We start from the raw sequence: 19,916 nt of genomic DNA, 5'->3' as shown, positions 1-19,916 counted from the left end.
TCCAACTATTATGGAACTGGAGGAAATCAAGTTGCTCATGTCTGTGTTAGAGTTTCTTTTATAAATTGAGGTGTATTCTGGTTGGGTGCATAAATGTTAGTAATTGAAATCTCATCATATTGAGTATTACCTTTAACAAATATGAAGTGTCCATTCTTATCCTTCCTTATTTTGGTTGGTTTAAAGCCTATTGCATTTGTGAATAGGATTGAACACCTGCTTTTTTCTGCTTTCTATTTGCCTGGAGTATAGATGACCATCCTTTCACCTTGAGTCTATATTTGTCTTTTAATGTGAGATGAGATTCTTATATGCAGCAGATATCTGGCTTGAGTTTTTGTATCCAGTCCGCCAACCCGTGCCTTTTTAGAGGACAATTTAAACCATTCACATTAATTGAGAATATTGATAAGCCTTTTGAGAGTCCGGTGGACATTTTTAATCCTTTTGCAACTTTGGAAGTTGGAATTTGATCAAAATTTTCTGGGTGGGTTTACTTTTGTGGTGGAGGATTATGCTGGTCTTTATGGATGATAGGTCTGAGAATATCCTGGAGAGCTGGTTTAGTTATGGCAAATTTATTCAACATGTAAATGTCATTGAAGTATGTAATTTCTCCGTCATAAATGAAACTCAGTTTAGCCGGGTACAGGATCCTGGGTTGAAAGTTATTTTGTTTTAGGAGATTAAAAGTCGATGACCATCCTCTTCTAGCTTGAAAGGTTTCAGCAGAGAGATCTGCAGTTATTCTGACATTCTTTCCCTTGTAGGTAATGGTTTTCTTTCGTCTGGCTGCTTTCAGAATTTTCTCCTTCATATTAACTTTAGTGAAATTGATTATGATGTGTCTGGGGGATGTCTCATTTGGGTTGAGTCATGCTGGAGTTCTGAAACTGTCTGCTATCTGAGTTTCAGAATCTCTTGGCATGTCTGGAAAGTTCTCCTTCATAATCTCATGGAGAAGAGACTCTGTGCCTTGTGAAGCCACTTCGTCGCTTTTGGGGATCCCCATAAGACGAATATTGGTTTTCTTCGAATTATCCTGGAGCTCTCTGAGAGAGTGATCTGTTTTTGCCCTCCATTTTTCTTCCTCTTTGAGAGTTTGGGAGCATTCGAAAGCTTTGTCTTTAATGTCAGAAATCCTTTCTTCTGCTTGCTCCATTCTGTTACTGAGGGCTTCTACTGTGTTTCTCAGATCTTTGAGGGATGCAACTTCTTGTCTCAATGTGTCAAAATCTTTGGTCATTTGGTCTTTGAATTCATTGAATTCTTGAGCTATCTTTTGGGTTACTGCTTGGAATTCTAATTCGATCTTATTTGCTATCCAGATTCTGAATTCGATTTCTGACGTCTCAGCTATTTGTTTGTGCATGGGATCTTGTGCTGTGTCTGCCCAATTGATCCTTGGGGGAGTTGATCTACTCTGATTATTCATATTGCCAGAATTTTTCTGTTGATTTCGCCTCATAATTGTTTTTCACCGTTGCCTCTGGCCATCCTCAGAGTTGGGGAGGTGTCTCTCCTAGATTAGACCCCAGCGGGATCACTCTATTGTTGCTGAATCTTTGTAGGAGTGAGCCTGTGTAGCTCCTCTGGGGCTGCCCCAGCCAGGGAGTTCTGGTTGTGGGAGCAACTCCCGGAGTGTGACACACCTAGATCCAGCAACAGGGCTTGGGGTGGTGCACACTGATCTGTGAGTGCCTGGTGCCCAGTGACTTGGGCACAGAGGGCCCACGGCTCCAGCAGTCCCTGGCCAGAAAAAGGGCTATGCGCAGAGGCACGGAGGGCTCCGGAGGGCACGCAGCTACCAGAGTCCCTGGCCAGACATGTGGGCCGGTGTAGAGGCCGGGAGGGTACAGGAGGGAGGACAAGGGGTTGCGTGGCTCCCGCAGTTCCTGGTCAGGGCGGGCCTTCCTTTCTACTTGGGATACAGCGATATTGTCCTTCGGACTCTCAGGACCGCAGGCAATCACTGTGTCACTGCCATCTATGTTCTTGTCTTCTCTGATAGACTGGAAATTCCAGGAAGGAGATCTTGTTACTCCAGGGGTAGTCCACACACCAACAGTGTCCTGCATCGCCTAAGACATCCCCAGGAATCCGTAATTCTTGTGTGTTAAAAAGATTAGCTACCTTTCAAAAAAATTTTTATATAGAGTCTTATAAGGTCTGTATCATTTTTTAATGATGAAAATTGTATATCTTGGAGATCTTTACATATTAGAAATACACATTCTCATTTTTTAAGGGCAATTCCAAAGGACATTTTAATTTTTAAAATTGTTATTTTCTGTTTGGAGACAGAGTCTCATTCTGTTGCCACAGGCTAAAGTGCCATGGCATCAGCCTAGCTCACAGAAACTTCCAACTCTTGGGCTCAATTGATCCTCTTGCTTTTCATCTTCCCAACTAGCTGCAACTATAGGTGGGCCTCACAACGCCTGGCTGATTTTTTTCTAGTTTTAGTAGAGATAGGTCTTGCTTTGTTCAGGCTAGTCTCAAACTCCTGAGCTCAAGTGATCTCTTACCTTGGCCTCCCAGAGTGCTGGAATTAGAGGTGTGAACCACCGCACCTGGCCTGGGCAGTCCCACAATTTGTAGTTATTTTACTTTTTTGTTTCTTATAAAATATTTTTAGGCCTAGCGTGGTCATAGCTCATGCCTATAATCCTACCACTCTGGAAGGCTGAGGTAGGTGGATTACTTGAGCTCACAAGTTCAAGAGCAACCTGAGCAAGAGTGAAACCTCATCTCTTTAAAAAAAAAAAAAAATAGCTGGGTGTTGTGATGGGTGCCTGTAGTACCAGCTACCCTAAATAAATAAATAAAGTATTTTTTGAGTGTCTTTTAATTCGCAGGTTCTCATTCTCTGTAGTTTATTTATCTGTTGAGGAATCTGGGCCATTTGACTTGTAGAATTTTCCACAGGGGATATTTCTGATTATTTTGTTCTGATGCAGTTCTCCTTTCCTCTCTATTTCCTGCATATTGGTAGCTGGATCTGGAGGTTTGATGAAACACAGAGTTGATCCCCTTGTCATTATGATATCTTGTTCTGTCATCAGTAAGGTGTATAATATCTGGTTGTCTCTCTGTTTTTGTTGTTTACTACTGTGAAACAGATTATCCCAGAACTTATTGACTTACAATAAAAGCTGTTTTATGGTATCTTACAACTTTGTAGGTCAGGAATTCAGCAGGGCTTGGTGACATCCAATTTGGTAGTTAGAGTCATCTGGGAATTTTCAGATATCTCCAGTTACATGCCTACCATTCTGGTAAGAATGGATGGAAGGCTAGACTCAGCCGGGCCCTTTAGCTTTCTTTGTAGTCTCTAGGCCTTCCCATACTCTCTCCAGTAGAGTAGTCTTGAGTTCTTACATGGCAGTTGGCTTTCCTCTGAGTGTTGTTCAGGATACCAAGACAGAAGCTCCAAAGCTTCTTTAGACTTAATCTTGGAAATCCCAGAATGTCACTTCTGCCGTGCTCTATCATTTAAGCAAGTTACTAAGGCCAAACCATGTTCAGGGAGAATGGAGTAGATTTTATACTTTAGTGTAGGGTTAGCACTGCATTTGCAGCTAACTTTAAACCACCCATTCTCCCCCTTTTTTGGTGATGTAATCAGCAGTTGTTGTTCAGTGCTTAGATCTATTGTTCGTGGGTTGCAAAGTTTAGTGACATGTAAAATACCTCCTAGTCTTCATTACTGATGTGATTTTTTTCCTTTAATTTCTAATTTTTCCTGAATTCTTTTACCTAATTTCTGAAAATTTTAGTTCTGCTCTTCTGTATCTGGCATCTTGTTTGAGCTCATGTTTTAGTTTTTAAAACATGTTTTTCTGGTGGTCATTTTTTGTAGGTGTGTTATTCTGCTCATTTTCTTTTTATCCTTAGAGCTATGTATGACTTTTGACTTCAATTACTTATTTATTTATTTTTTGCAGTTTTTGGCCAGGGCCGGGTTTGAACCCACCACCTCCAGTATAAGGGGCCGGCGCCCCACTCCTTGAGCCACAGGTGCTGCCCTCAATTGCTTATTTTTGCAAAATTAGTTCTTCTGAACTTTTTAGAAGATGGCTTGGTTAAGAGTATGGTCCCATATGCCGGAGGTGGCAGGTTCCAAACCCAGCCCCGGCCAAAAAAACAAAAAAAAAAAAAAAAAAAAAAAGAGTAACATTTCCAACTTTTTTTTTTGAGACACAGTCTCACTGTGTCACCCTAGGTAGAGTGCCATGGCATCACAGCTCACAGTACCCGGAAACTCTTGGGCGTAAGTTATTCTTTTGCCCCAGCCTCTCAAGTAGCTGGGACTATAGGCACCCGCCACAACGCCCCGCTGTTTTTTTTTGGTTGTAGTTGTTGTTGTTTGGCAGGCCCGGGCTGGATTTGAACCCTTCAGCTGGAGCTATAAGCGCCAAGCCTCCAACTTTTTAATAGAGCTTTTTTTCTGTTGTTTTCAGACAGTATTTGCAAATGTGATGGTTTGATTTTTGAGATTTCCTAGTTTTGTACCCCTCTGCTTTTATTCCTTTGTCTCTATTATAGGGGTCCTGTATAATTTTGATTCTGTTCACAGCAGTTTCTTCTCAGTCTTCAGTTTTAAGGTTTTGTGGAGGCTGACCTGTTCCATAGCTGTCCGAACTCTTTTACTTACCTGCTATTGGATTGGACAACACCTCTTTCATTTTCATCTTCAGTCCTTAAATTTACTGCCTGTACTTTCCGGTGAAATACCTATTGGCTCTTTTGGTGATCCTCTGTTCTTAGATCTATTAGACACCCTATTGTTTACCTTTGTTTTTGTGTGTACTGAAGCTGAAACCCCATAGGTCTTAATAGATGTCATTGGTTTGTCTCCATCCCTTAGAGTTAGCTAGGTAACACCTAGTTATGTAGTAAATTCCCATTAGTGTTTTGGTTTTGCTGTCTAATGCTTTGTTTTTATGAGAGTATTTGTGGAGATTCCAAATCAATTTGTACAAAATAAAGATGTTCTGGTGGCATATCAACTTGTAGATGTGCTTGGGTTATTTATTAGACAATGAATGATTAGAAACTTTGTGACTAGAAGATTTTTTACTTGAGGGAGGAAAATTGGTGTTAATAGTACCTTGCAATCAAGGAATCCTCCTGCCTCAGCCTCCTGAGTAACTGGGACTATATTCGTATACTACCATCCACCATGCCCAGGTAATTTTCCTATATTTTGTAGAGATGAGGGTCTCATTATGTTGCCTAGGCTGGTTTTGAACTGCTGACCTCAAATAATCCTCTTGCTTCTGCCTCCCAAAGTGCTTAGACCTGAGCCACCATGCTTGGCTATCAATAAACATTTATTGAGTATTGTGGGAGACACCATGCTTGGTGTTAAAAAGCACAACAAAATTAATAAAAGGTACTATATCTGGAAGGAAGATAATGCTTTACGCTTACTTTTCACCAACTTCTTTGACTGAAAACTAAATTTTATGACTAAATCTATGATTATGAAATTCAGAGTCTCTACTTTCCATTTACTTTAGGACCTTGTACAGGCTATTTAGATTCTCACAGTTTCTGTGTCTTGTCTTGATGCTTATCTTTATTTGGAAAGACTTTTTTTTTTTTTTTTTTAAGTGACAGGGTTGCTCAGTTGCCCAGGCTTGGAGAGCAGTGATGCCATCACAGTTCACTATAACTTCCAATTGCTTAGGTTCATATGCTCCTCCTGAGTCTCTGGGATTGTAGGCACATGCTACCACACCTGGATAATTAGAAAAAATTTTTTTGTAGAGACAAGATCTCTGCTTGTTGATCAGCTGGTCTTGAATGCCACACCTTAAGTGATCTTTCTGCCTTGGCCTCCCAAAGTACTGAGGCATGATGAGCCACTGTACCTGGCCTATCTTTAGGATAATTATGTATTACTTATAAAGTGTTCTATGTTCATAAAAAATTGATCTCTGCTCTTCACAGTTGACTCTATACCTGAATTAATATTGAAAATTTTATTGTTAGTTCATTTAACCCTTCTACCATGAAGAGGCAGTTTAGTGTAGAATTGGATTAGAATTTGAGTCATTAATTAGTTATCTACTGTGTAGACACAATTTTATTTATCTTTAAAATAGGACTTTATGAAAAAATATAAAATGGGACTTCCTTTTATAAAGGTAATTAGCTATTAGAGACAAAATTTTATACTTTTGTTCTTGTGTTATTTCTATAGTTACCTATAGGTTTTCTTCCATTAAAAAGATTTTACTAGGCTAGGTGCAGTGGCTTGCGCCTGTAATCCTAGCACTTTGGAGGCTGAAGTGGGTGGATTGTTTGAGCTCAGGATCAGCCTGAGACCCCATTGCTAGAATTAGCCGGGCCTGGTAGCTGGTGCCTGTAGTCCCAGCTACTTGGGAAGCTGAGGCAAGAGAATTACCTGACCCTAAGAGTTTGAGGTTGCTGTGAGCTATGATGTGACAGTGCTCTATTGAGGGCAGCAAAGTGAGACTGTCTCAAAAATAAATAAATAAATAAATAACATAAAAATAAAAAGCTTTTAGTAGAATGTGTAGCACTTTGCCAAATATAAATACATCAGAAAATAATTGAAGTATGTAAAATATGACGTTGGGCCAAGATAGTTTTTCTATTGTTTTATTAGGAACTAAAGATCTAAATGTAGACCCACTGAGACCAGTACATTCTCCTATTTATAGATATGAGAGCTTTTGGGCTTAATTCTCAGAGTAAACAAAGTTTATTTAAGTGGGAAAAGGGAAGAAATCCTCAAGCTGTAGGTTATGGTTGGAAGTTACACAGTAACATTTTAGTTTCAAAGAAACTTTGGGGACATTTTTCCTTCATACTCTACCCCCCACACAATTGATTCTAATCAGCAGGATTATATCTATTTATTCAATTGATAGCTCTTATTTTTTTTCTAGAATGAGTCAGAGAGATCTTAGGAAATACTTTTGTTGAGTAAGGCCTCCAACAATGTAGTTTGAACTATTGGCTGAATTAATGGGTAATTTAGCTTGTCATATTTTTCTTCCATTATTCTTTGGTCTAAATAATGTTTATGTGTTTATACAAGTTTTGAGATTGTATGGCATTAAAATTATTTAGAGAAGCAGTTTTCTTTAAGACATCTTTGTCTAATCTGCTTTCAGGTTCATGCGTGGGAAATTTCCGACCAGTTGTTACAGATCCGACAGGATGTGGAATCATGCTATTTTGCTGCACAAACCATGAAAATGAAGATTCAGACCTCATTTTATGAGCTCCCCACAGACTCTCATGCCTCTTTACGGGACTCATTGCTAACCCATATCCAGAACTTGAAAGACTTGTCACCTGTCATTGTAACGCAGGTAAATCCTGTGCTTCTTGTTAGGGAAATTTGTAGGGCCATTTGTATTTACAAAGTTTATTTTAATTGACTTTGCTAGACCATGTGAGGTAATGTTAACAACTTTATTAGAGATGCATTGTTATATTCTTACAAATGAATAGAAAATGACAGTTTTAATCTTTTGTATTAATCTTAGAGTTCAGTTTGTTTAAATAAAACTTAAATACCAGAATTGGCAAAGCTGAGTGTATGTTTTCACAGGTATGCATATGCCCTCTGCTGTTAAAATTACAAGATAAAATATATTATGGGCTTGGTGTGGTGCTTATTTCTATAATCCCAGCACTGAGGCAAGAGGATTGCTTGAGGCCAGGAGTTTGAGACCAACCTGGGCAATGTAGAAAGACTCTCTCTAAAAAAATAAAAATAAAAGAATTAGCTGTGCATGGTGGCATATACCATAGTCTAGTTACTTGGGAGGATGAGGCAGGAGGAATGCTTTAGTTTGAGATTACAGTGAGCATTGAGTGGACCACTCTACTCCAGCCTGGGCAATAGAGCAAGACTCTGTCTCAAACAAAAAACAAAAAAACTGTATGTACAACCCAAACTGTACTATATGGTGTTTTTCTGGCCTTATTGGCTAGTAAAGGTCTCATTGTAAATGAAACTCAGTGAACCAGAGCATCTGGCCTTTCCCTCTTAGGGAAATATGTGAGTTAGAAAGGAAAATTGGAAGCTTGGGTGAATTCATACTCACATGTGTTCTCTGCCTGGCATAGAAGTGCCCTTGAAGAGAAGGATTTGTGTAAGGCTTCAACATGAGAAATGGAAAGAGAAGGGAAATGGCAATCCATTACTTGAGGACTGAGTCAAAGGTCTTATTTTGTCAGTAGCTTTGGCCTTTTGCCAAAGTATAATTTATCTGTCCATGAAGTTCTATGATATTGCCGATTAAATGTAAGTATTGATATATTTTGCAGAAATTCTGTAGACTTTTTACATTTTTGGTTTTGTTTTGAGTTTTAAAGGTTAACTTTTAAATCCCAGCAATTTGTAGCTAATCCAGGAGAGCTTACACAAGATATATATGTGTGTGTGTGTACGTGTGTGTATGTATGTATGTATATGTAGGCATTAGGAAAAATGGGGGAAGGGGTCAATCTCAGTTGTCATATCGTTTGAAAGAAATTTAGTTTCTTTGCTTTCTGATTAATGTTGATGGTAACCCTATTTCTGTTCATCAGTTCTATTCATTCATTTAATCTCTCTTCTTATTCAGCTGGCTTTAGCAATAGCAGACCTTGCCCTACAGATGCCTTCCTGGAAGGGATGTGTACAAACATTGGTCGAAAAGTAAGTAATTTGTATTGACTGTATACTAGCATTTGATATTATCATCAACTTACACAGAAATTTGTTAGCAGTAGCTGGACAGTTTCCCTGAACTCTTAATACAGAATTATGTTATTAACTCTTGTCAAATTAAAACTCATCTAAAATTTAAATACTACAAGGGCGGCGCCTGTGGCTCAAAGGGGTAGGGCACCAGCACCATATGCCGGAGGTGGTGGGTTCAAACCCAGCCCCGACCAAAAACTGCAAAAATAAAGATGAGTGTTTTTAAAAAAATAAATAAATAAAAAAAAAATAAAATAAAATTTTAATACTACAGAAATATATCATGTGGGATGTACCCTTGTAATTTATACACATGTACACACATTTGAATTTACTACAGCAAAGTGTTTTATTGCCTTGTGGATCATGCCCACTAACTGGTGTAATAGTGATTTCGTAAAAATGTTATTATAGTCGTTAAGATTATATTTAATTGAACGTTGTTATGAATATATGTTCTTATTGACCGGTTTGTTTTGTATCTATCAGAGAGACAATATTCTTTTGAGATACATGTAGCCCACTATTTTAAATAAAGCATTTCCTCATGGTCCTTGGGAAGATAATGTTGATATTTACTTGCATTTTGGCATTTCATTGGGAAATTATTTTTAACAAAAGTGAGTATCTTTTTATACTTTCAAGTATAGTCTGCCATTAAAGCCTTTATATGGAGCTTAGTTTTTTAAGCAAATTTTGATTGAAAAGTTAGTACATGATCCTTGAAAAAATTCTAACAGTATGAAGCTTTCAGAGTACAGTATGAACACCATTCTCCTTATCCCTGTATTTTGTAAGTAACCACTATTAACAATTGGCTATATGGTAATACAGACTTTTCCTTTATGCATTTTATGAGAGTGTGCTATGTATGAAAGTGTATTTTATTATCCTACTAAAGATAATACAATATGTGTTTATCTTCATATTGTGCGTATATATTTTAATGTCTATGTATTTTAGTATACCTATATATTTGTTCACTTATATTTAATATGTTTCATATGCTTTTTTAACTTACTACATTGTGACCATTTTTTTCATGTGATGACATACAGACAACACTTTCATTATAATAGCTATGTAGGAGGGGTGTCAAAAGTGTCCAGATGTGTATTATATCTCCTTTTTTCATAGTGCGCAGATGGATGCTTTCCAGACAGCCCTCATATGTTCCATTGTATGACTATAACCTTTTTTATCCTATTTAATTATGGAGAACATTTATGTTTTCCCATTGTTTTTGTTGTTCTAAAAATACAGCATTCTTTCAGCTTTACATATATGTAAAAAAACACTACAGTACACGTGTGTTTATCTTTGCCTGTATGTATAAGTTTTTTTGGAAAGAGAAATTGCTGGAAATCAAACAGCTTGGTCAAAGATTATGCAGTTTGAAATTTTGATTGGGTGATCTTTCCAGATCCTTTTCCAAAAGACTATCTCTATGTATTAAAGATAATGTCTCTTTTCTCCCCCTTAACAATAGTGAGAATGCCTCTTTTGTTGTCATAGGTTATTCTGATGCATGTACTTGTATATTTTTTGTTTCTAAATAACTTATATCTCTTCCTTTTTCTTTTGTAGATATAGCAATGATGTAACTTCTCTGCCTTTTTTGCTGGAAATCCTTACAGTGTTACCTGAAGAAGTACATAGTCGTTCCTTACGAATTGGAGCAAATCGGCGCACCGAAATTATAGAAGATTTGGCCTTCTACTCTAGTACAGTAGTGTCTCTATTGGTGAGTTAGTTTGAAATACTAAGTTGCTGCCCAGCGGCAGAAAGCCATGGTGGTTATTTTTTAATCCAGTTGAATTATTATGAAATGCTTTCTTTGCAAAATTCAGCTATGATGATTTATGTAACACTTTACAATTACAAAATACTTTCAGAACCTATACTTTACAAACTTCTGTGTAACCCTAAAAACACGATGTTATCCCTGTTTTATGAATGAGAAACAGGCTTTAGAGTTACATGACTATTAATTCAGAATTTGAACTCAGGTTTTGAACCTTCTGGTTTTATATCCTGTGCCCTCCTACTTTATCCCACAAACTGTCAGCTCTTAGTGAAGGCGTATGCTGAGGAAAATACATATAAACTTACTTAACTAAGGAAAGGATCCTTTTTAATTGATATATAATAACCATGCATTTGCTACCAAGTTGTTTGGATTCTTATATATTCTGGTTATTAATGTGGTAATTAATAGGGTATATGTGATATTTTTATACAAGTATACAGTGTGTAATGATCAAATCAGGGTATTTGGATGTCTGTCACCTCAAACACTTAATCATTTCTTTGAGTTGGGAACATTCTAAATCTTCTAGTTATTTTGAAGTATATGATAAATTATTGTTAATTATAGTCACTCTGTTGTGCTGTTGAACACTGGAACTTACTCTTTCTATACAACTGTATTTCTTTTTTTTTTTGGTGATAGAGTCTGACTATGTTGCCCTTGGTAGAGTGCTGTGGCGTCACAGCTCACTGCAACCTCCTACTGTTGGGCTTAACTGATTTTCTTGCCTGAGCCTCCCAAGTAGCTGGGACTACAGGCACCCGCCACGATGCCTGGCTATTTTTGTCGTTGTTTTGGCAGGCCCGGGCCGAGTTGGAACCGCCAGCCCCAGTGTATGTGGCTGGCACCCTAGCCACTGATCTACAGGCACTGAGCCACAACTGTATTTTTGTACTTGTTAACCAACCCCACCTTATCCCCTTCTCCCTTCTACTCTTCCCAGCCTCCAGTAACCACCATTCTATTCATTATATCCATGAGATCAATATTTTGTTCTATATGAGTGAGAACATATGATATTTGTCTTTCTGTGTCTGGCTTACTTCATTTAGCATAATGTCCTCTAGTTCTGTTCATGTTGCTACAAATGACAGGATTTTATTCTTTTTTTTATGACTGGATAATATTCTGTTGTGTGTGTATGCTATCTTTTCTTTATCTATTCATCTTTTGACGGACATGGATTGATTCTATGTCTCCGCTGTTGTAAATAGTGCTGCAATAAACATGGAAGTACAGTTGTTTCTTTCATATACTGATTTTCTTTCTTTTGGATATATACCCAGTAGTGGGATTGCTGGATTATATGGTAATTCTAACTTTAGTTTTTCAAGGAACCTCCACACTGTTTTCTATAGTGGCTGTACTAATTTGCATATCCACCAACAGTGTACAAATGTTCCCCTTTATCTACATCCTTGCTAACATTTGTTATTTTCTGTTTTTTTGGCAATAGCCTTTTTAACTGGTATAAGGCAATATCTTGTTGTTTTGATTTCTCTGGTAATTGATAATGTTGAGCATTTTTTTCAAGAACCTGTTGGTCATTTGTATATCATCCTTTGACAAATATGTACATTTTCAGATCTTTTGCTCATTTTTAAATTGGATTTTTTGGATATTTTGCTACCAAGTTGTTCAGGTTCCTTATATATTCTGGTTACTAATCTGGTCAGATAGGTAGTTGCAAATATTTTCTCCCATTCTGTAGCTTGTCTCTTCACTTTGTTAATTGTTTTCCTTGCTGTGGAGAAGCTTTTTAGTATGATATATCCTATTTATCAATTTTTACTTTGGTTGCCTGTGTTTTGGAGGTCTTACTCAAGAAATCTTTGCCCAAATCAATGTCCTGAAGCATTTCCCCAATATTTTCTTTTAGAAATTTAATGGTTTCATGTCTTATATTTAAGTCTTTAATCCATTTTTATTTGATTGTTGTATATGGTGAGAGAGGAAAGGATTCTCTTTTAAAGATGAATTGAAATTTTGATAGTGAGGCAGCGGAAGACTTTACTTGACTTTTGAGTGATTTCATAATTATAGATTAGTTAATTTAACCTCATTTGCAGATTTAGGTGGAATTAAATCCTTTTCATTTAGTTGGAATTTTTAATACTCTAGGCCAGGGGTGGGTAAATTTATGGTCTGCGGGCTGGCTGCCTGTTTTTGCAAATGAAGTTTGATTGGAGCACAGCTACACACATTTGGTTTTATATTGTCTATGTCCATTGTTTTGGACTACTCAGCAGAATTGAGTATTTTTCCCAGAGACCATATGGCCTTCAAAGGCTAGAATATTTACCTGACCCTTTATAGAAAATGCTTATTGACTCCTGAACTATCATATTAAATTATCTAGCCCATATCTCATTTTTAGGTCTTTATAGTCCAGTTTGATTTTTTTTCTTTTGAATATTATTAATGACTGAAACAAAAAACACCTAAAACTTCAGCTTCTGGAAGAACCACTCATTCTTGCTCATCTTGTACCCCTCTTGAGACTTGACCTTGGCCTCCCAATAGGCCTTGTAGCATCTCTGAAGACATCCTTGTTGACAACCTTGTAGACATGAGGTGATTGTAGTTAGAAATACTCATAAAAAACTTGATCTTTGATTGCTTGGCTGTCTTATTTTTGCCCACAGCAACTGTCACTTCCCAGTGATAATCATCAGTCTCACCTACCAGAGCATGGGAGTAGGGACAGTCTGAGGTGCCATCATTTATGTTCTTCATGATGATGGCTTTGCATCCCACCCAGTATCAAGCCAGGACCAGCACCAGCACCACTTTCCTGGGTTTCATGAACGTGTCCATTTCAACGGCAACCATCAGGACCTACAGCAGAAAGGAAGGAAGGGCACTTCCACTCCAGCTTAATTTTCTTTATAGTCCTGTTCATTTGTATAATGTGGTTATACAGGCTGGGTATCCCTTATCTGAAATGCTTAGGACCAGAATTGTTTAGGATTATAGATTTTTTTTTTTTAATATTTGCATTATGCTTAATAGTTCAGCATTCCTAATCTGAAATGCTCTAATGAGCATCACGTTGGTCCTCAAAAGTTTAGGATTTTGGAGCATTTTAGATATTTGTGGGTTTTTTTGAGACAAAGTCTCACTACGTCACCCTTTGTAGAGTGCATGGCATCACAGCTCACAGCAACCTCAAACTTTTAGGCTTAAGCAGTTTTCTTGCCTCAGCCTCCCAAGTAGCTGGGACCACAGGCATCTGCCACAAAGCCCAGCAAAATTTTTTTTTTTTTTTTTTTGGTCATAGTTGTCATTGTTGTTTGACAGGCCAGGGCTGGGTTTGAACCCGCCAGCCTGGGTATATGTGGTTGGTGCCCTAGCCTCTGAGCTACAGGCACCAAGCTGCATTTTAGATATGGATTAGAGATTTTTCAACCTGTAACACGTTATTTTTCAGAGTTTTGTTTCAGTACTTCTATAATATTGTACATATTTTTCTTTGAAAAAAACAATTTATTTTAAAAATTATGTTCAGTTTGGTATTAGAAATTCATTGGAAATTTATCCTTTTAAGTTAAATGTATGTTTAACCTTTCCCTTAGCCTTTTTCCTTTTTCTCTCTTTCCTTCCTTCCCCTCTCCACTCCCCTCCTTTCCCCTCCCCTCGGTCTCACTGTTACCTGGCATAGAGTATAGTGGCATTGTGGTAGCTCACTGCAACCTCATACTCCTGGGTTCAGGGGATCCTCCTGCCTCAGCCTCCTGAGTAGCTGGGACTACACATATTTGGTGCACACCACCACACCAGTGTATAATTTTTTTATTTTTTGTTGAGATGGAGTCTGGCTTATGCTCAAGCTAGTCTTGAACTCCTGCTCTCAAGAGATCCTCCTGCTGTGGCCCCCCAAAGGGCTAGGGATATAGGTGTGAGTCACCACAACTGGCTGATTTTTTTTTTTTTTTTTTTGAGATAGGGACTCATTCTGTTGCCCAGACTACAGTGCAGTGGTGATATCACAGCTCACTGCAACCTCAAACTTCTGGGGCTTTAGCAATTTTCCTGCCTTAGCCTCCCAAGTAGCTCAGACTACAACTGCATTGCCACAATGCCTGGCTAATTATTTCTATTTTCTGTAGAGGCGGGAATCTCACTTTTGCTTAGACTGGTTTTTGAACTCCTGGCCTCAAGCAGTCTTCCAGCTTTGGCCTCCTAAAGTATTGGGATTATAGGCATTAGCCACTGCACCCAGTCCTATTTTAAATAAAGCGTTGTAGGAAATTAGAAAAGATAGACAAGCACATTATATATATACCATCTGGAGATCATATTTTTAATCCTTTATCACATATTTCTCAAATGAATACGTATTTCTCAAATGTCTCAATGGACATTGTCTCTATGGACATTATTTTAGCTCAGATGAGATCATGCTCTGCCTGTTCTTTTGTACCTTGCATTTTCAGTTGTCCACATCATTTTTCCATTTCAGTGTATTTTTATATAATAAATACCCAGATCATATTCCATTTTCTCAGTTGGCCCTAAAATACCCTTTACAGAATTTTTCCAAATTAATATCCATTCTAGAACCATACCTGTATCAGTTTGGGGGGTTTTGTTTTGAAACAGGTTCTCTCTCTGTACAATAGTGTGATCCTAGCTCACTGCAGCTTCAAATTCCTGGGCTCAAGTGATCCTTCTGCCCAGCCTCCTGAGTGTCACAAGCCTGTGCAACCATGCTTGGCTATTTTTTTTTTTTTTAATTTTTTGTAGAGATAAGAGTCTCACCCTGTTGCCTAGGCTGATATCAAACTCCTGGCGTTAAGTGATCTTGTGCCTCAGCCTCAAGTGATTTCCTGCCTCAGTCTCCTAAACGACTGAGATTACAGACAGGAGCCACTGTGACTGGAATATATAAGGTTTAAAAAATCACAATTCCTCCTCTTCCTTTTTTTCAGAATGGCATGACTTGTTGAGGAAATTGTACCAGTTGTTTATGTTATCTTTTCTGATTGCCGCCTCTTTGTTTCATTTAGTTGCTCTCTAATTGAAACATATAAAGCAGCCCTTCTTAGTAGGAGCTCCTCGAGAATTAAGCATTAACATCTTATATAATCCATTGTAAAATTAGCTGCATACCATTAATAATGGCTCTATGCTGTCCTTAGGATAACTGAGAAAATAGTCACTCAGACCGTTATATGTGGGCTTAATTCTTTCCTAGAACCTTGGTTGAGAAAAAGTGAGAGGCTTGATGGATTGGATTCCCAAAGCTAAACATGTTTGACTAGACTACGTCATTGGTACTTGATGCTGCATCTTATCAGGCATACACTCTTTGGTTTCTCTTCCACTAGTCATGCTGGGATTGATCACTGAATTAGGATGATGACAGTTTGATCCTTCCATTTATGAAGTTTATTTTCCTCCTTGTAATACAATGTAATTTGTGCAATGGTAGCTTGTCATTTTACAAATGTTCAATTCTCTGTCAACCTTTTATCTAATTGTTTGAAACTCCAGTAGATAATTCTTACTTTAAAAATTTAATTATGGTTTTCAAAAGGATATTTTACTAATTTTGTTATTCCTTTTAGTTAGCCATTATTAACTCATTTTAATTGGTATTCTTCTGAGTTCCTACCAGGAACAGCTAGGACAAATCTTAATTATATTTTAATTTCCTATTTTCAAAATAAGGAATTTTTTTAAAGTTGCCTAAATGTTATTATTTTTTTTTTTCAGGCTTTCTCTTTTTGAGGTATTGTGAACTTGTGGATTTTCATTTGTTTAGAAACCCCACTAAAATCATTCTTTTGATGGTCAAAATGTCATAACTTTGGTCACTGGAACATTACTTTGCTTCCCATTATAAAAAGATGACTCATAACATCCTTACCTCAGACATGGAATCATAGTTCCTTTTATTAATAGTATCAGTCTGAGTTAGATCAGGAGAAAGAAACCACACAGTATTTTGAATGAGAGTGTAAAGAATTATTAACTATAACAGGTGGTTATAGTAATGCGGGATTGTCTAAGGAGAAATGAAGAGAATTCTAAAGAAGACAGAAGAGTTATAACAATGACACCAATGCATTCTAGCCAGGCAACAGTACAAAACTCTGTTTCAGAGGAAAAAAAAAGAATACAGAAATAAAATAAGTAGAAGGAGCAATCATTAACACCCTAGGGTTGAGATAGATCTTCTAAGGAAGGAAGAGTTCACCTTCTTGCCAAGGCTGAGATGCAGATCCTATTGGCGAGGGCATAGCCATGGCTTACTGGATTACAGAGAATTCACTATAGTGCTGAATGTTGCTGGAAATCTCAAATTTGCTGAAAATCTGCTTTTTAGGAAGTCCAATAAAACTGTTCAGATGTCTCACCAGAGGTACTTTACCACACATTAAGTCCAAAATCTCTAGAAGTATGCTTGTATCAATTAATTTGGCTCAATCAAGTGTTATATATTCTGTCTTCTTTTTGTCTAATACCTGAAAATCTATTTCTATACCCCTTCCCTTGGTTTCTTCACATGCATTCATTCTTTTGACGTACAACTTATTTCCTTCTGTGGTACTTGTAGACCTAAAACATGCTGAGGATTGACCCTGCTTATGAGTCTAGTGACAACAGGGTGTGGTTGTAGTCAGTCTTGAAGAGAATGGGTATCTACTTTTAGGGCACTCTCAGGTGAAGTTATCACAGGACTTCAAACTGAGAAAGGCTAATCTCTTCAGGTACTGGAGGGCAGGCTACTTCCACTGAAAAGGGAAGTTCAGAGTGACTTGTGAGTTTAAGATTATCATTTTCATTTGGGTCCAATCAGAATACCACCACTCCAAGATTCATAATTCCATTCCTGAGACTGTGAATTTAACTTGTTTGTAATTCAATAAACCACACAAGTTTGCTAAGTTTTTTGTATGAGTTTCAGCAACACCAGCTCTATAGCTACAAAAAAATAAGAGTTGCTTTTAGAGCTGTCCTGGAAGCTGTCTGGTTCTCAGACTATGACTTAAGCTGAAAGTTAATATACCTGAGGTTGTCATTTTCTTTTTGTAACCACTCAGAAGAATCCAGCGCACGTCTTCCCTTCTAAAGCAGGAACTCTTCTTCTCTGCCATCCTTCCTTCTATAAATAATTGAGTGTTTACCATTTACTAGCAGTTGTGGTTTTAGACAGTGACATTCATATCCAGATATACTCATGGGTATACCTGTGGTTATGTGGATAATTTCCCTGCAGGTTAGCTGTGTAACTCCACTTTTTCCCTACTACCATTATAATGCAGAGCATACAAAATAAGTGGAAATGAGTTGAAGTGAATCTATGTTAATGTAGGTTTTTAAAATAAGTTGTGAAGCTGGGTGTGGTGGCTCACTGTGATCCCAGCACTTTGGAAGCCTCGGTGGGAGGATCACTTAAGCCCAGGAGTTCAAGACTACCCTAGACATTATAGTGAGATTTCATTTCAACAACAAAAAAAAACAAAACATGTTTTTAAAGAGTAGGGGGAGAAGAGTAGAACAAGTTCAATTTGTAACTGACTGAACAGTCAAGTGAGATAACTCACTGTCATTGGACCAGCCTCTATAAAAAATTTTTAAAAATTAGCTGGGCGTGGTGGCATGTGCCTGTAGTCCCAGCCATTTGGGAGGCTGAGCTGAGCCCAGGAGTTGGAGGTTGCTGTGAGGTATGATTGCACCGCTGTGCTTTAGTCCAGGTGATAGAGCAAGACCCTACCCCCTCGCCCCCACCAAAAAAGCAGTAATAAAAAATATGAGTAGTCAGGTTCTGATTATTATTACTTACAAATTAGTATTCAGTTAGTATTAGCATGGAGGTTTAGCTCAGTGGTAGAACATTTGACTATAAACTAACATGCTTACAACTAGTAAAATATTAGGTTGGTGCAAAAGTAATTGCAGTTTCAGACCATTAATTTTAAATCATTATAACTAGACTTAAACACATCTTTACTAATCAAAAGAGAAACCACACAATCACACATTGTTGCCAGTGAGAAATAAATTTGTTTCTTCCTGTAGGATAAAAATCCATGCTTCTAGATTTGACCAGCCCCTGGAAAGCATTTTCTGCATCCTGCTGATTGCGGAAGCATTTTCCCTGCAAAAAGTTTTCAAGATGCTTGAAGAAATGGTAGTCAGTTAGGGAGAGGTCAAGTGAATATGGCAGATGAGGCAAAACTTTGTAGCCCAATTCGTGAATTTTTGAAGCATTTGGTGGTGCAACATGTGGGCATTGTCATGGGGACGACTTATTGGACCCTTTCTGTTGACCAGTGCCGGCTGCAGGAGTTGTAGTTTTTGGTGCCTGTCATCAATTTTCTGAGCATGCTTCTCAGATGTGATAGCCTTCGCTGGGTTCAGAGAGCACTTGTGAATCAGATGGACAGCAGACCACCAAACAGTGACTCTGACCTTTTTTTGGCACAAATTTGACTTTGGAAAGGGCTTTGCAGATTCCTGTCATTCTAACCACTGAGCTGGTTGTTGCTGGTGTCCTATGAAATATACATTTTGTACATGTCACAGTCTGTTCAGGAAATGGTCAGTTGTTGTGTAGAATAAAAGAAGGTGGCAGTTGAAAAGGACAATTGCTCTGATTTTCAGTCAGCTCATGAGGCACCCACTTGTCGAGCTTTTTTACCTTTCCAATTTGCTTGAAATGCTGAACAAAGACCCTAGAATCGTAGACATTGGTCTTTGTCAACATGTCATCTAGTTGTCAGAGGATCAGCTTCCATGATTGCTCTCGGTTGTTGTCAACTTTCTGTGTTCCTCATCTTGAAGATTTCCATCTCCTCTGCAAAATTTTTTTTTTTTTTGGAGACAGAGTCTCACTTTGTCACTCTTGGTAGAGTGCTGTGGTATCATAGCTCACAGCAACCTCAAACTCCTCGGTTTAAGTGATCCTCTTGCCTCAGCCTCTCAAGTAGCTGGGACTACAGGTGCCCACCACAGTACCCAGCTATTTTTAGAGATGGGGTCTTGCTGTTACTCAGGCTGTCTTAAACCTGTGAGCTCAGGCAATCCACCTGCCTTGACCTCCCAGAAAGCTACAGTTATAGGCATGAGCCACCGCGCCCACTTCTTTTTTTTTTTTTTTTTGTAGAGACAGAGTCTCACTGTACCGCCCTCGGGTAGAGTGCCGTGGCGTCACACGGCTCACAGCAACCTCCAACTCTTGGGCTTACGGGATTCTCTTGCCTCAGCCTCCCGAGCAGCTGGGACTACAGGTGCCCGCCACAACACCCGGGTATTTTTTTTTTTATGTTGCAGTTTGGCCGGGGCTGGGCTTGAACCCGCCACCCTCAGCATATGGGGCCGGCGCCCTACTCACTGAGCTACAGGCGCTGCCAAACCTCTATT

General features: G+C 38.2%; 1 protein-coding gene across 3 annotated transcripts in view; it reads left to right on the top strand.

Annotated features, from left to right (window-relative positions):
* The window catches only part of TNPO3 (transportin 3), a 108,823-nt gene that overhangs the window by 29,434 nt on the left and 59,473 nt on the right, over positions 1–19,916 (top strand). For all 3 annotated transcript variants that reach the window (XM_053608892.1, XM_053608891.1, XM_053608893.1), the window contains exons 2-4: positions 7,152–7,352; positions 8,616–8,689; positions 10,322–10,478. In XM_053608892.1, coding sequence (XP_053464867.1) covers positions 7,152–7,352; positions 8,616–8,689; positions 10,322–10,478 — 432 coding nt within the window. The remainder of the gene's footprint in view (positions 1–7,151; positions 7,353–8,615; positions 8,690–10,321; positions 10,479–19,916) is intronic.

The sequence above is a fragment of the Nycticebus coucang genome, chromosome 11, assembly GCF_027406575.1.
Source record: "Nycticebus coucang isolate mNycCou1 chromosome 11, mNycCou1.pri, whole genome shotgun sequence".
NCBI classification, from domain to species: domain Eukaryota; kingdom Metazoa; phylum Chordata; class Mammalia; order Primates; family Lorisidae; genus Nycticebus; species Nycticebus coucang.
Note: the sequence above shows the minus strand (reverse complement) of the source record. Positions and strands in the feature narration are given on the sequence as shown.